Below are 12,432 nucleotides of genomic sequence, written 5' to 3' on the forward strand. Positions count from 1 at the left end.
AAAAAAAGACTGTGGGCCATGCATGAGCTCATGCCCAGGAAAGAACCTTCTCCAAGTGAGCCCACCTTCCAGATTCATTCTGTGAAACAGGCATCACCTGTTTCCACTGTGGTTGGTGAATCCTGTGTCCCCTTCCAGATGTTACATCCCCAGTCCTCCATCCTGACTTCGAAGTAAATAGGAGTTGGGTTTTAGCCAAGGACGTTATCTGCTTAAAGCAATGCACAGGGAGATGAAAAAGTGGCAGGCATAATTCTGCATGTTTATATAGAAGAGGGAAACAGCATCAGCCCTTGTGTGGGCACTGACTTTGGGAAGGGAGGCACAAATCTCCTTCCATAACATTCTGCCAAATGAAATTAAACACACCACCACCAAGAAGGCCATGCAGCTTTCCTTCTATCTCTGTTCTCACCAAAACTCTCCCAAAACATGTCTAGATTTGTGAGCCAAGAAGAGGGAAGAATGGGTAGGGTTTAGTCAAGTGTCTCACTCAGACTAAAGGTACACGAGGTGAGTGTTCTGAACCTGGGCAAAGGGGGCCCCCCAATGAGAACAGACTTCCTTGGCCACAGAGATGAGGGGAAGGTTGCCTCAGTTCCCACACAGGAGTCTCCAGGGGCAATGCCAGAAACTGGCCAACTTCAACCTGATCGAGAAAATTTACCAAAGAAAACAGCCCAGCCTGTTGATGACTGGAGGTCTTTTGATAATGGAGCAACTTTATCTGAATCCTCCAGTTTCTGCCCTTGGCCCAGATCCTACCACTTGAGAGACATGTCTCCTCTTTGAGGCTCTTGGCTTTGGACTGACAACCATCCTTCCATGGACTGCCTTGTGTACTCTCCTCTCCCCTTATCTCCTGAGACAGGGCCTTGTTACTCCCAGTTAGTGTGTTCAGTTCTGTTGACCACACCCTGTAGGAAGCACTTGGCCTATATTTTTTATTCCTGTTGCAACTGCTAAATAAGTGTGTTGCTATTTTGACAAAGAGCAATAGGAGAACTCCAGAAACTGGAAAACTCAGCTGCTCCTCTCTCCAAACACCACCAGAAGACTTTTTCTATGCCTCACTTGGGACTTACAGAGAATTAAATTGATTCCTAGGAAACCTAGAGCCAGACTTGGCCAGGTGAGTGTCTTCTATTTTAAGGGCTTTCATGTATATCTCTACTTTCTACACACTGTGCCTACTTGTCAGTGACAGGGAGACTCCAGGGACTTTCACCAAAGAAAGACAAGCGTCCAACAGGATTAGAGTATCAACTAACACACCTCCTCATGCTTTACATAAATGCCAAATCTTCAAAGCTCTGCTGGATGAAATCCCCCAGAGCGGCAGATGAGTCTCAGATTATGGGCACTTGAAATTTAATTCACCATAAAAAAGTTTTGGTATGTCTTTGGCTCAGGCTATCAGTCAAGGCACCCTGAGGCTCATCTCCCCCACTTCATCTGCAAAGGTTTCTTTGGGAACAATAGGGACAAGGGGCTTGAAGGGGTGGACATTTATAGTTCTGACCATGGATTCACTGACTCAAAGGTGTGGTTCCTTTCCCAGCATGCCTCATGTTCATGTTTGAACAGAGAGAAATCGGGAAATACTCTTACACCATTCAGTGGGGAGACAGAGCCCATTCACTGGAGGATGTGTCTGAGTCACTCTGTGGACAGATGAGGATAAGAGAAATTATATCTGAGAATAGATTCTAAACAGGGCAGGTGGAGGCCGCTGTCTCTCCATCAGTAGGATGAATACCTTATGTGTGGGTGACAGGGGCCAAGAGAGTTAAAAGTGAGACCTTTCCCTCCCCCAGCCAAGTTTCTTTAACTTCCATTAGCATAAATGATAATTGACTGGCAATTGCTGGTGCTGCCTGTCCTCCCACCAAGACAAACAGACAAACAGAGAACTAGAAAGACAGACAGAGAGACTGGCAGAGACAGAAATTACCTCAGCCTCTGATGTGTAGGGCTCAGGCCTCTCTTTTCCCACAGGCATGGCAAACACACACGGTCGAGTCATCTTTCCACCCAGCTGCTCCATCATCATAATCGTCCTGCAGCTCCTGTCCTGCAGCATCCCTGCAAACGGTAGGAGAGCTCCCCTCACCCCATGCTAGTAGGATGACCCCTTATGGAAAAGAATGCCAGAGGGAGCTGGCTGGCACCTACCCACAACAGCTGTCAGCCAGGGATCCAAGCAGTCCTTCCCAGAGAACCCTAAGTCTGGGTGGGAGGGCCCTTGTCTCCTCAGACCTAGCCTAACTAGGGCTCTCTGATCTAATCTCATAAGGGAAAGCTGATTTCTCCATCATTGGACCTAAAATACCTGTTCTGGCAGTGCTGGGCGAAAATGTGGAGCTACCATGTCGTCTGTCCCTCAATATCAGTGCTGAGGACATGGAGCTTCGGTGGTACAGGAATCAGCCATCCCAAGTCGTGCACCTGCACAAGAATGGGACAGACATGAAGGAAGAACAGATGAGAGAGTACCAGGGAAGGACCACTTTCCTGAGTGCTGGGCTGGACCAGGGAAAAGCCACAGTGAAGATCCACAACGTGACAGTTTTTGATAATGGAACATTCCACTGCAACTTCAAAGATGGCAACATGTCTGCAGAGACCAGGCTGTGGCTGATGGTGGCAGGTAAGGGTGAGCTACTGGGGTTTATTGTCTCCCCAAGCCCCCTCCCCCAAACCTGATGCCCAATGCAGATCATCCCACTGTAGCTCAAGCCTGAGCACATCCCACAAAAGCACTAATATGTTTGCACCAGGGGCAGTGATTCCTGGGAAGTCCAGTTCAGGACACCCTTTTCTCTCCCTTTTCTAAGCCAATCCAGAAAGAGGGAAGCAGAGGTAGAGAAGGAAAGACAGAGGCAGAAGGAGGGACAGAGACACAGGGAGGAAAAGACACTAATTTTGCTGTATAGAAGGGTTTTTGACATTCTTGGTCCTTTTTTGTTTTGTCCTGTGCATTCTGGGAGCAAGGGTAACATACTGCATATAAATATTACACAGAGTAAGTAGTCTGTGAAAAAATCCCAATCTCTGCTGGAATTCTCAATATCTGTACTTTTCTGATGAAAGCACTGGTGTTTGTGTAGACTGCAAGAGGCATCTCTTCCCACAGGTCTGGGCGGGATGCCCAGAATCCAAGTGCAAGCTGTCCAAGGTGAAATTGTCTGGGCACAGTGTACCTCAGAAGGCTGGTTCCCAGAGCCCCAGGCAGAATGGAGAAATTTCAGAGGACAGCCCCTACCTTCCATGACCCACCTCTCAGCCTCGCCAACAACAGGTCTCTTCACGGTGGTGTCCAATGTGACCATCCAGGATGGGGATGTTCAGAACTTCTCCTGCTGCATCTCCAGTCCCCTCCTCCAGAAGAAGATGGTCAACTACCATTTGCTCCGTGAGTGTTCTGTTCTGTTCAGGCCTCAAAAGCTCTGAGCAGCCCAGACAATAAGTACTTAATATTGAAATCCTTGCACAGTAATGGGACATTTTTCTTATGAGGAGAACGTTTATGATCTACTGTCTTACAGTTTCCAAGTATACAACAATACAGTGCTATTAACTATAGTTTCCATGCTGTTCATCACCTCCCCAGAACTCATTCATCTCATAACTAGGAGTTCATATCCTTTGCCCCTCTTCATCTATTACACCCAGTCCCATCTCCATCCTCTGGAAACCACCAATCTGATCTCTGCATCTATGAGCTGGGCTTTCTGGTTTTCTGGGGGTTTGTGGGGTTTTTTTCTTGTTTTGTTTCATTTTAGATTTCATATATACATAAGATCATTACCTTCACTTACCAACATGTCCACAAGGTATCCATCCATCCATGTTTTTGAAAATGGTCTGATTTCCTTCTTGATTATAGAAAATACTATCCATTGTATAAATATATTTTTTTCTTTACCATTCATCCATCAATGGACACTTGAGCTGTTTCCATATCTTGGCTACTGTAAATAACAGTGCAGTGACCATAAGGGGACATGTTATTTTTTGGAGCTAATATTTTTATATCTTACTTTTTGTATAAGTACCCAGAAGCTGGGATTGATGCATTGTGTGGTAGTTCTACTTTTAATTTTCTGAAGAACATTCACCCTGCTCTTCACAGTGGCTGCACCAATAGCTCCTTTCTCATTAGTGCTAAATGGTATTCCATTGTCTGGATGGATCACAGCCTATCTATGCCTTCATCTTCTGACAGACAGCTTGGAGGTTTTTAAGTTTCACTCTGCATATAATTTTCATTTCTAAACAACCTCAAGCTTACAGAAAATTTACAAGAATGACATGCAGAATTTTGTACAGACCACCCAGTGTTTAACATTCTGCCATTTGTCCATCATCTCTCTCCTGTTCATCTGTCCTGATTTGTCTGTATAAACACCCACGTATGTTTTCTGAGTCATTTCAGGTTAGTTCCAAGGATCATGTCCCTGACCTACAAACCCTTTCATGTGTGTGTCCTCAGAACACAGGTGCTCTCTTTCCCTGATATTCTTGCCTCTCTGTACTCTCTTTCAGCTCAATTGTCCAGAAGTTCCCTGTCAAAGGAATGGAAGATAGTGCTGCCTCTGATCTTCACTCTGGCAGGGCTTGTCACAGCTGGAGCCACCTGTCTCTACCAGAAATGTCAGAAAGACAGGAATGTGGGGCAACTGGAAGAAGAGATACTGCATAGAGCAGAGGAGCAGCACTCTCAAGGTAAGCAGGTCCTGGTAGGACGGACATGTCCCTTTCCCCCAGGGCACAGGTGTGGAGCTCTGCATGAACTCTCCTGTGTGCACCCTCATGGTCAGGATAAATGGGAGAGACCAGCCCAGGACACACCTCAGGGACTCCCCACTTACCAAATGCTCAGTGAAATTCTCTGTCTCTGAGAGGTGTTCAGCTGCTCATCACTGGAGGACTTCTGGAAGGCTGGAGGATTTCCAACACAAAGACAGATCTAGGCTTGAACCTGGGAGTGTCTGTCAGTTGGGGATGAAGAGAGCATTCTGAGAAGTGCTCAAGTGACAAATGCAGCAGGGTACCTGGCACCTGCCAGGGTCTCATTGTGGGTGCAGGGACTATCATCAATAAGCATTGTTGCACTCACGAATTCACTCCCCTCCCTGCCCCCTGTGTCCTTACCCATAGTCATCAGGCATGAGCCTGGGAACAGAGCACAGATGTCCCCATGACAGACATGGGAAAGCAGGGCTATCAGGATCTGCTCCACCAAAGCCTCCTCTAGGAAGAAAATGACCCAGATTATGGTTTTATTGGGCACTGAAGAATCTGTATTTCTTCATGCTTTCTAGATCACAGCTAGAACCCATTAAGTCCTCTTTTGACTTAGGTTCCCAGAAGCTGAGCTTTGGCCCCATTGAATCAGCACAGTCCCACAGTTTCACATCTTTCTCTCTCATTGCAGATTGGACAGAGGACAAGGTGATCTATGGTGAGGGCCATGTTGGGGGATGGAAACCTCTGCCCCACATGTGTGTCTATGTGTGCATGTATGTGTGTGCTGTGTACACATGTACATTTACATGCACATATGTGTGTTGATCTGTGCACATATGCATGCATGCAGAGGCACTGCTGTGTGTGTGTATGTGTGTGTGTGTGTGTGTGTGTGTGTGTGTTCCTTTTTATTCCAGAGTGCAGATATGTGGAGCCCAATGCTGGTGAGTGGCAGCCACATGGCTCTAAACATCAATTTTCTGCTACCCTGAAAGACCTTAGCTCCTGTTTACTACCTGGGGAAGAGACAGACACGCAGAGCCTAGGCAGCAAGAAAGACAACTCTCCTGAGGCTTGGCCACTTTTGGGGGAATTGGGGGACACCAATCTGTTACCACAGAGATAGCAGAAACAGGGATTTTCTGCCCCAGGACACCATCTAGGTGGGAGGGATGGATGGAGAGGAGAGAATCTCGCCCCAGGACTGGGAGGGGCATAAATGCAGACAATGAACCAGGAACCTGAGAGGTGTCAGAGTACCTGGGGACACAAGCCTTAGCACAGCCACTTGTTGAGGGTCTAGGAGGGGACAGATTGAAACTGATCATCCTTTCAGTCATTCAGTTATTCATTCATGTAAAATAGTAACCAGTTACCTCCTGTTCCAGCATCCAATCATCTATCAGTGATTGAAATGACTTCCTCCTGTCCTCAGGGGGCATAGAATTTATGTTGGGATGCAAGCCATCAGCCAGTGATGCTTATTTAACCAAAACTGGAATAAAGCAGAGTAATATTATAGGAATGGACTAGAATACAATAATGAAGTTGGCAAGGAGAGAATCATGTAGGATGTCCATGGCCCTGGGGATGGTGGGATGGTAACATCTAAATGAAGGGCTGGGAGACAGTGAGAACACAGCCCTGAGAGAATGAGCTGTGGACCCACAAACATGGCAGGGAGAATGTCATCTGTGGTGTGGGAAAGATGAACATGTGGAAGAGAATCCAATGGGGCAAGATTTGGGGATGCCCAGACCTGCAGAGTCTGGAAGGCTGAAGTAGGGGTCTGGGTGCAACAGGAGTGAGGGAGCTTAGACAGGGGAGAGGCATTGGTGGAGGAGAGGACAACCCTGAGATGTGCCCTGGGGCCACAAATAGCAGGGTCCAGCAGGGCAAGACAGAACAGGGAACCCAAGGTGACCTTTGGAGCCAATGTCTCTGGGCCCATGGTGGCTTCATCTAACAGAAGGCTTGGGGTCAAACAATACAGACTTGGGGTCAAACAATACTTTCACTTCAAAGAAGTGAAAATCATCTTGGACCCCTTAAGACTGAAACTTTATCAGACATCCAAATGGGGATGTCAGATAAATCTTTAGTTACACAAGTTTGGAACTCCCAGGAGAAATGTGGACTTGAGATAGGAATTTAAGGTCCTTGGCATATATCTGGCCTTGAAAACCAAGGTAGTGAACCAGAAAGTGCTCCATTTATCTGCACATCCAAAATTATTCTTTAAATTTCTTTATTTTAAAAAGAAAGATTTTGAAAAGGAAAAAAGGATAAGAAAGGTACAGGGCAAAGAAGACAGATTCAAGTCTAGCCTTGGAGAACCTGGTACTTGAAGGTCTGTTTGAGCAGATGTCTGGGCAGAGTTGTGGGAAGTCCAGGGGAAGCTTTTTCACTGAAATCCATGGATACAGTGTAGTGAGTAAGCAGCTTGGGGCATACCATACAGTGAGGTGAGATCGGGAACATGACCCAGAAACATTGTCTAGTGTGGTGTGCAAGGAGAGGTGTCCCCTGTGGAGACAACTGGGACAAAAAATTCAAAGTTATAGTCTGTGCAGCTAAGCTATAAATTGCTAAGTGGGGAATCAAGCAGAGTGTTTTATTTCAGTTTGTTTTGGTTTTACTTTAAGGTCCTTTAAGGCAGCAGAACATGCCTGTTGCCTAAAAAAAATGATCTGGTATGAAGACACATGAAGCCAGCAGGGGGAACGAAAATGAACTAGAGAAAAATTTTTCAGGGAATATAGTCTGCAGCGGTGGATAGGATGGAACACAGATCTGCACTGGCAGCCAGGTGGGCTGGGGTGTTGTGTCAGAGGTCATTATTGAGTAGTTTTGTATCAATGATAATTTTCTGGCTTTGATACTTTTACTGTGGGTTTTCCAAGATGTTTTCATAGACATATTGTTTATGCTATTTTTCGGCTTCTTTGTTAGTCTGGAACTTTTATTTAATGTGATTAATTTTTATTTAATGATGAGGAAATTTGGAATACCAGGAGCCAGGCTTATTGTTCAGCTAGGAAGTCCATGTTTGACCATTATGGAGATGTAACATTGGTGATCTCCATCCCCACAGCCCAAACTCTACAGGGAAAGAATTTGGGTGGGACAGAAGGTGGAGAATTCAGAAAGCAGCAATGAGAATTCTGGGGGGAAACAGTCAGTCTTTGCTAGAAAGCGAAAGAGAACAGGGTTCTATCCAGAAAGAGGTAGAGACCAGAGAAGAATCTGGGGTTCAAATAGGAGGAAAGCCTGGGTCCTGTCCAGCTGATAGGGATGGAAGGTCAAGAAGCATGAGTGTCTGAGGCATCGAGGTATAGACTCAAGCAAACAACATAACTGGCTTTAGAATGAGCCAAGGTGGACACTGGCTAAGAGGTTTTTGTTATTGAGAAGATGCCTGCTGGGGCAGCCTGACGCCCAGCTGGTCCCCACACACCCTCTCTGCCTCTAATATGGAGCCCAAGTGTAGACAAACCCTCCCCCAGGTCACATGCTGGGGTTCTGAGGGCTCTGAGAGGGATAGTAGGGCAGGAGAGAAGGACTCTGTTTTGGAAGGTGTTCATCTTAGCTGAGGGGCTCTTAAGATGCCTCTTGGGCTTTTCCTTATGTGACTCCTCTGTTCTTGACCCCAGAGCTGTCCAATGGCACTTGCATCAATGCACCTGTGGCACCTTCTCCTGTTCCCCTGTGTCTTCCATGTCCTCTTATGTCTCTATCTCTGTTTCTCTGTCTCTGTCTCTCCATCATTCTCATTGTGTCTCTCTCTGTGCCTCTCTGTCTTTATCTTTGTGTCTTTCTCTCTATCTCTCTGCCTCCCCATCTCTCTGTCTTTCTCTATCTCTATTTCTCTGCCTGTATCTCTATCTCTCTTTAGCTCTCCTTATCTATTTATCTCTCAGTCTCTGTATCTGTCTCTTTCTCTGTCTCTCTGTCTCTCTATATTTCTCTCCATATGTCTCTGTATCTATCTATCTTTGTGTCTCTCTGTCTCTGTATCTCTCTGTATCTCTCTCCCTGTGTCTACCTGGGTTATTCTGTCTCTCTTTGTTCTCCTTGTCTCTCTATCTCTTTCTGTCTCCCTGTTTCTCTGTGTCTCTTCTATGTCTCTCTCTTCCTTTCTCTACCTCTGTCTCTGTTTTTCCCTATATTTCTGGGATACTGTCTCTATCTCTATCTCTCCCTTATGTCTCTCTGGCCTTTTCTCTGTCTCTCCTTGCTTCTGTCTTTCTCTCTCTCTCTCTCTCCCTGTCTACCTCTTTCTCTCTCTTTCTCACACACACACACACACATACACACACACACACACACACACACACACACACACGTGTGTTGAGGGACTGTGAACAGGGGGACAAGCAGACCTCACAGGGTGTCAGTCATGTCCCCTCATCGATAGCAATCTACCCCCTGGCTCCCACCTGGAGCTGCATCAGCTGTGCTGGGATAACCCGTTGCTCAGGGTCCTGGACAGAAGATGGGGGAGCCAAGGGACTCTCAGGGAGGCTGTGGTTTTGCCTCACTCAGAGGCCCTGTGGTGCCCTTCTTACAGGAGGGCAGGTTGGGGACACAAACCTCCAAGCCTAAACCTCTCCTCTTCCCACAGTGAGCCCATCCCTGGACCCTGACACCGCAAGCCCAAAACTCGCTCTGTCTGAGGATGGGAAGAGTGTGAGGCGGTTGTTCTTTGACCAGGAGCTGCCAGATGTCCCCAGCAGATTTGACCAGGACCCCTGTGTATTGGCACGGGAACAGTTCTCTGCTGGGAGGTATTATTGGGAGGTCCAGGTAGGACAGAGGAAGGCTTGGAATGTGGGCGTCTGTCTGGAGAGCTTGAATCGGAAGGGAAGGATCCCAAAGGCTCCCCAACATGGACTCTGGGCCCTGGAGCTCTACAAGAAGACATTCTGGGCCCTCGCTTTCCCAAGGGTCCGCCTGCACCCTTCAGGGCCCCTACATCAGGTGGGTATTCTCCTGGACTATGACGCTGGCAGAGTCTCGTTCTACAACGTTGGCAATGGATCCCTCATCTACTCATTCTCTGGACTCTCCTTCTCAGAGCCCCTGAGGCCATTCTTCTGCCTCTGGACACACGACCCTAACCCTCTTACCATCTACTCAGAATGCCAGCCCCCTGAGGCCACGGGCCCTCCTCAGAGCCAAGGACAGGAAAGGGTGGGGACCCTCCTTCAACAAGACCCATGATCTCTTTGCTCTAGCCTGTCATAGACTTGGGGGATACATGTCCATTCTACATGCCAGCTAGACCTATACAAAGGTACATCTTCCTGAGTTATATTGTCTTTTCTTCATTTTCCTTCCCTGTGGAATACTGACAATATATTATGAGCTGAATCATACACTCTCAAATTACATTCTGAAGCCCCAACCCCCCCCCCCAATCTCCAGACGGAGCTGTATTTGGAGATGGAGTCTTTACAGAAGTGGCTAAGGTAAAAACTGGTCACTAGGGTGGGCCCTGATCCTGCATGACTGGAATCCTTATCAGAAGAGGGGGTCAGAGGTGCTTGGGTGGCTCAGCCAGTTAAGCACCTGCCTTCACCTCGGGTCATGATCCCAAAGAAGCCTCACATCAAGCTCCTTGATAAGCAGGAATGCCCCTTCTCCCTATGCTCTTGTCCCTGCTTTCTTTGTGTCTCTGTCAAATAAATAAACAAAAATCTAAAAAAAAAAAAGAAGAAGAAGAAGAAGACGAAGAAGAAGAAGAAGAGGATATCAAGGCACAGACACACACAGGTAGACAACTGCATGAAGATGCAGTGGCGAGACTGCATGTACATGTCAGGGAGAGACATATCAGGAGGAACCAGCCCCACCCACACCTGGATCTGGGACCTCCAATCCCCAGGACTGGGACACAATAAACGTGTGTTGTTTAAACTCCCAGCCTGTTATTTGTTACAGAGCCCAAGCTGACCAGGACACTATATCGTTATACACAGTGGGGTGCTTTTCTGAAATGTACTTGGGGTCAATTATAAAGCATTGAGCCCAGTGCCAGACACAAAATATTTGCTCAGTAAATGCCGGCCTTTATTATCCTCTCCTCCCCTCTCTTTCCCATCCTTCTGCCCTTCCCTTTCTTCCCCTTTCCCTCACCATTGCTCCTTCCCCTCCTCCAATCCCTCCTTACTCTCCTCCTTCTTTCCCCATCCTCTCTGTCTCTCCCTCCTTCTCTCTTGACCTTGGCCTCTTCCCTTCTACCCTCCCCCATGCACTTTCCCCTCCTCCAACCCTTCCTTACCCTCCTACTTCTCTCCCCCATTCTCTCCTTACTCATGTCCCCTCCACCTACCTTCCCTTCCTACTCCCTTTATCCTCTCCCCTCTCCTGCCTTCCCACTCCTACCTAGTCACTCTTCCTTCTCCCTCCCCATCCCCCTTGCAACAGCCTGGAAATCTGGTCTACCTTGGTACCCCTCTCCATCTCCCCCCACCCCTGACCATGGCAAGTCAGTGCAGAGCTACATGGAAACCAATCCAAAGATTCCAGGATTTCCCTGGTCAGTCATGGAAGCAAATTAAAGTGAAAATATGACAGTCCAAAACCTCTGGAATGAGAGACCTAAGAAAAGTCCTAGAAGCAGCTCAAAACAAGAAGTCCTTAACCTAACCTAAGGGCTGGAAGATTAAACTGGCAGCAGACCAAACCAGGGAAAACTGGCAGGCCAGAAATGGTATGATATATTCAGGGCAATAAATGAAAAATAAATGCAGCAAATATACTTTATCCAAGAAGGCTGTCATTCGGAATGGAAGGAGAGATAAAGAGCTTCTAGGACAAACAAAAACTAAAAGAATTTGTGATCACTAAACCAGTCCTGCAATATTATTAAAGGGGATCCTGTAAGCAGAGAGCCCAAAAGTAACTCAGACCAGAAAGAAACAATCTACAGAAACAGGGATTTTACAGATAGTACTAAGGCACTAAACTCATCTTTCAATAGTTTCTCTGAATGTAAGTGGGCTAAATAATGCTCCTGTGAAAAGATGCAAGGTTTCAGATTGGAATTAAAAAAGAAAAAAAAAAAGCAAGAACCATCAACATGCTGTCTGAGACTCATTTTAGACCCAAAACACCTCCAGATTTAAAGTGAGGGGGTGGGAGCGCCTGGGTGGCTCAGTGGGTTAAAGCCTCTGCCTTTGGCTCAGGTCATGATCCCAGGGTCCTGGGATAGAGCCTTACATCAGGCTCTCTGCTCAGCAGGGAGCCTGCTTCCTCCTCTCTCTGCCTGCCTCTCTGCCTACTTGTGATCTCCATCTATCAAATAAATAAATAAAATATTTTTTTAAGTGAGGGGGTGAACAATTTATCATGCTAATGAACATTGAAGAAAGCTGAGGTAGCAGTCCTTATATGAGAAAAATTAGATTTTAAGCCAAAGACTATAGTAAGAGATGAAGAGGGACACTATATCATACATAAAGAGTCTATCCTAGGGACGCCTGGGTGGCTCAGCGGGTTAAGCCGCTGCCTTTGGCTCAGGTCATGATCTCAGGGTCCTGGGATCGAGTCCCACATTGGACTCTCTGCTCAGCAGGGAGCCTGCTTCCCCCCCCCCTCTCTCTCTGCCAGCCTCTCTGACTACTTGTGATCTCTCTCTCCGTAAAATAAATAAATAAAATATTTTTTTAAAAAGAG

At 46.9% G+C, this 12,432-nt stretch overlaps 1 protein-coding gene across 2 annotated transcripts; it reads left to right on the top strand.

The window, feature by feature from the left end:
* The first annotated feature begins 942 nt into the window (after nt 1-942).
* On the top strand, nt 943-10,062 carry LOC309861235 (butyrophilin subfamily 1 member A1-like). 2 transcript variants are annotated; one of them, XM_082724013.1, is made up of 7 exons: nt 943-1,132; nt 1,999-2,094; nt 2,297-2,650; nt 3,137-3,415; nt 4,549-4,728; nt 5,441-5,467; nt 9,377-10,062. In XM_082724013.1, the coding sequence occupies exons 2-7, from the start codon at nt 2,001-2,003 to the stop codon at nt 9,973-9,975; spliced, it is 1,533 nt and encodes a 510-aa protein (XP_082580139.1). In that variant the 5' UTR covers nt 943-1,132; nt 1,999-2,000; the 3' UTR covers nt 9,976-10,062. The 2 variants fall into 2 exon arrangements, with proteins under 2 accessions (XP_082580139.1, XP_082580140.1); XM_082724014.1 differs by having other exon boundaries at nt 2,345-2,650.
* The last annotated feature ends 2,370 nt before the right edge of the window (nt 10,063-12,432 follow it).

Source organism: Mustela nivalis (assembly GCF_964662115.1).
Source record: "Mustela nivalis genome assembly, chromosome: 3".
In the NCBI taxonomy this organism is placed as follows: domain Eukaryota; kingdom Metazoa; phylum Chordata; class Mammalia; order Carnivora; family Mustelidae; genus Mustela; species Mustela nivalis.

Coding starts and splice junctions, on each gene's coding strand:
- LOC309861235 (XM_082724013.1), top strand. CDS start 2,001: ATGGCAAACACACACGGTCGAGTCATCTTTCCACCCAGCTGCTCCATC. Junction 2,651..3,136: donor GCTGTGGCTGATGGTGGCAG/GTAAGGGTGAGC, acceptor CTCTTCCCACAG/GTCTGGGCGGGATGCCCAGA. Junction 5,468..9,376: donor AGAGGACAAGGTGATCTATG/GTGAGGGCCATG, acceptor CTCTTCCCACAG/TGAGCCCATCCCTGGACCCT.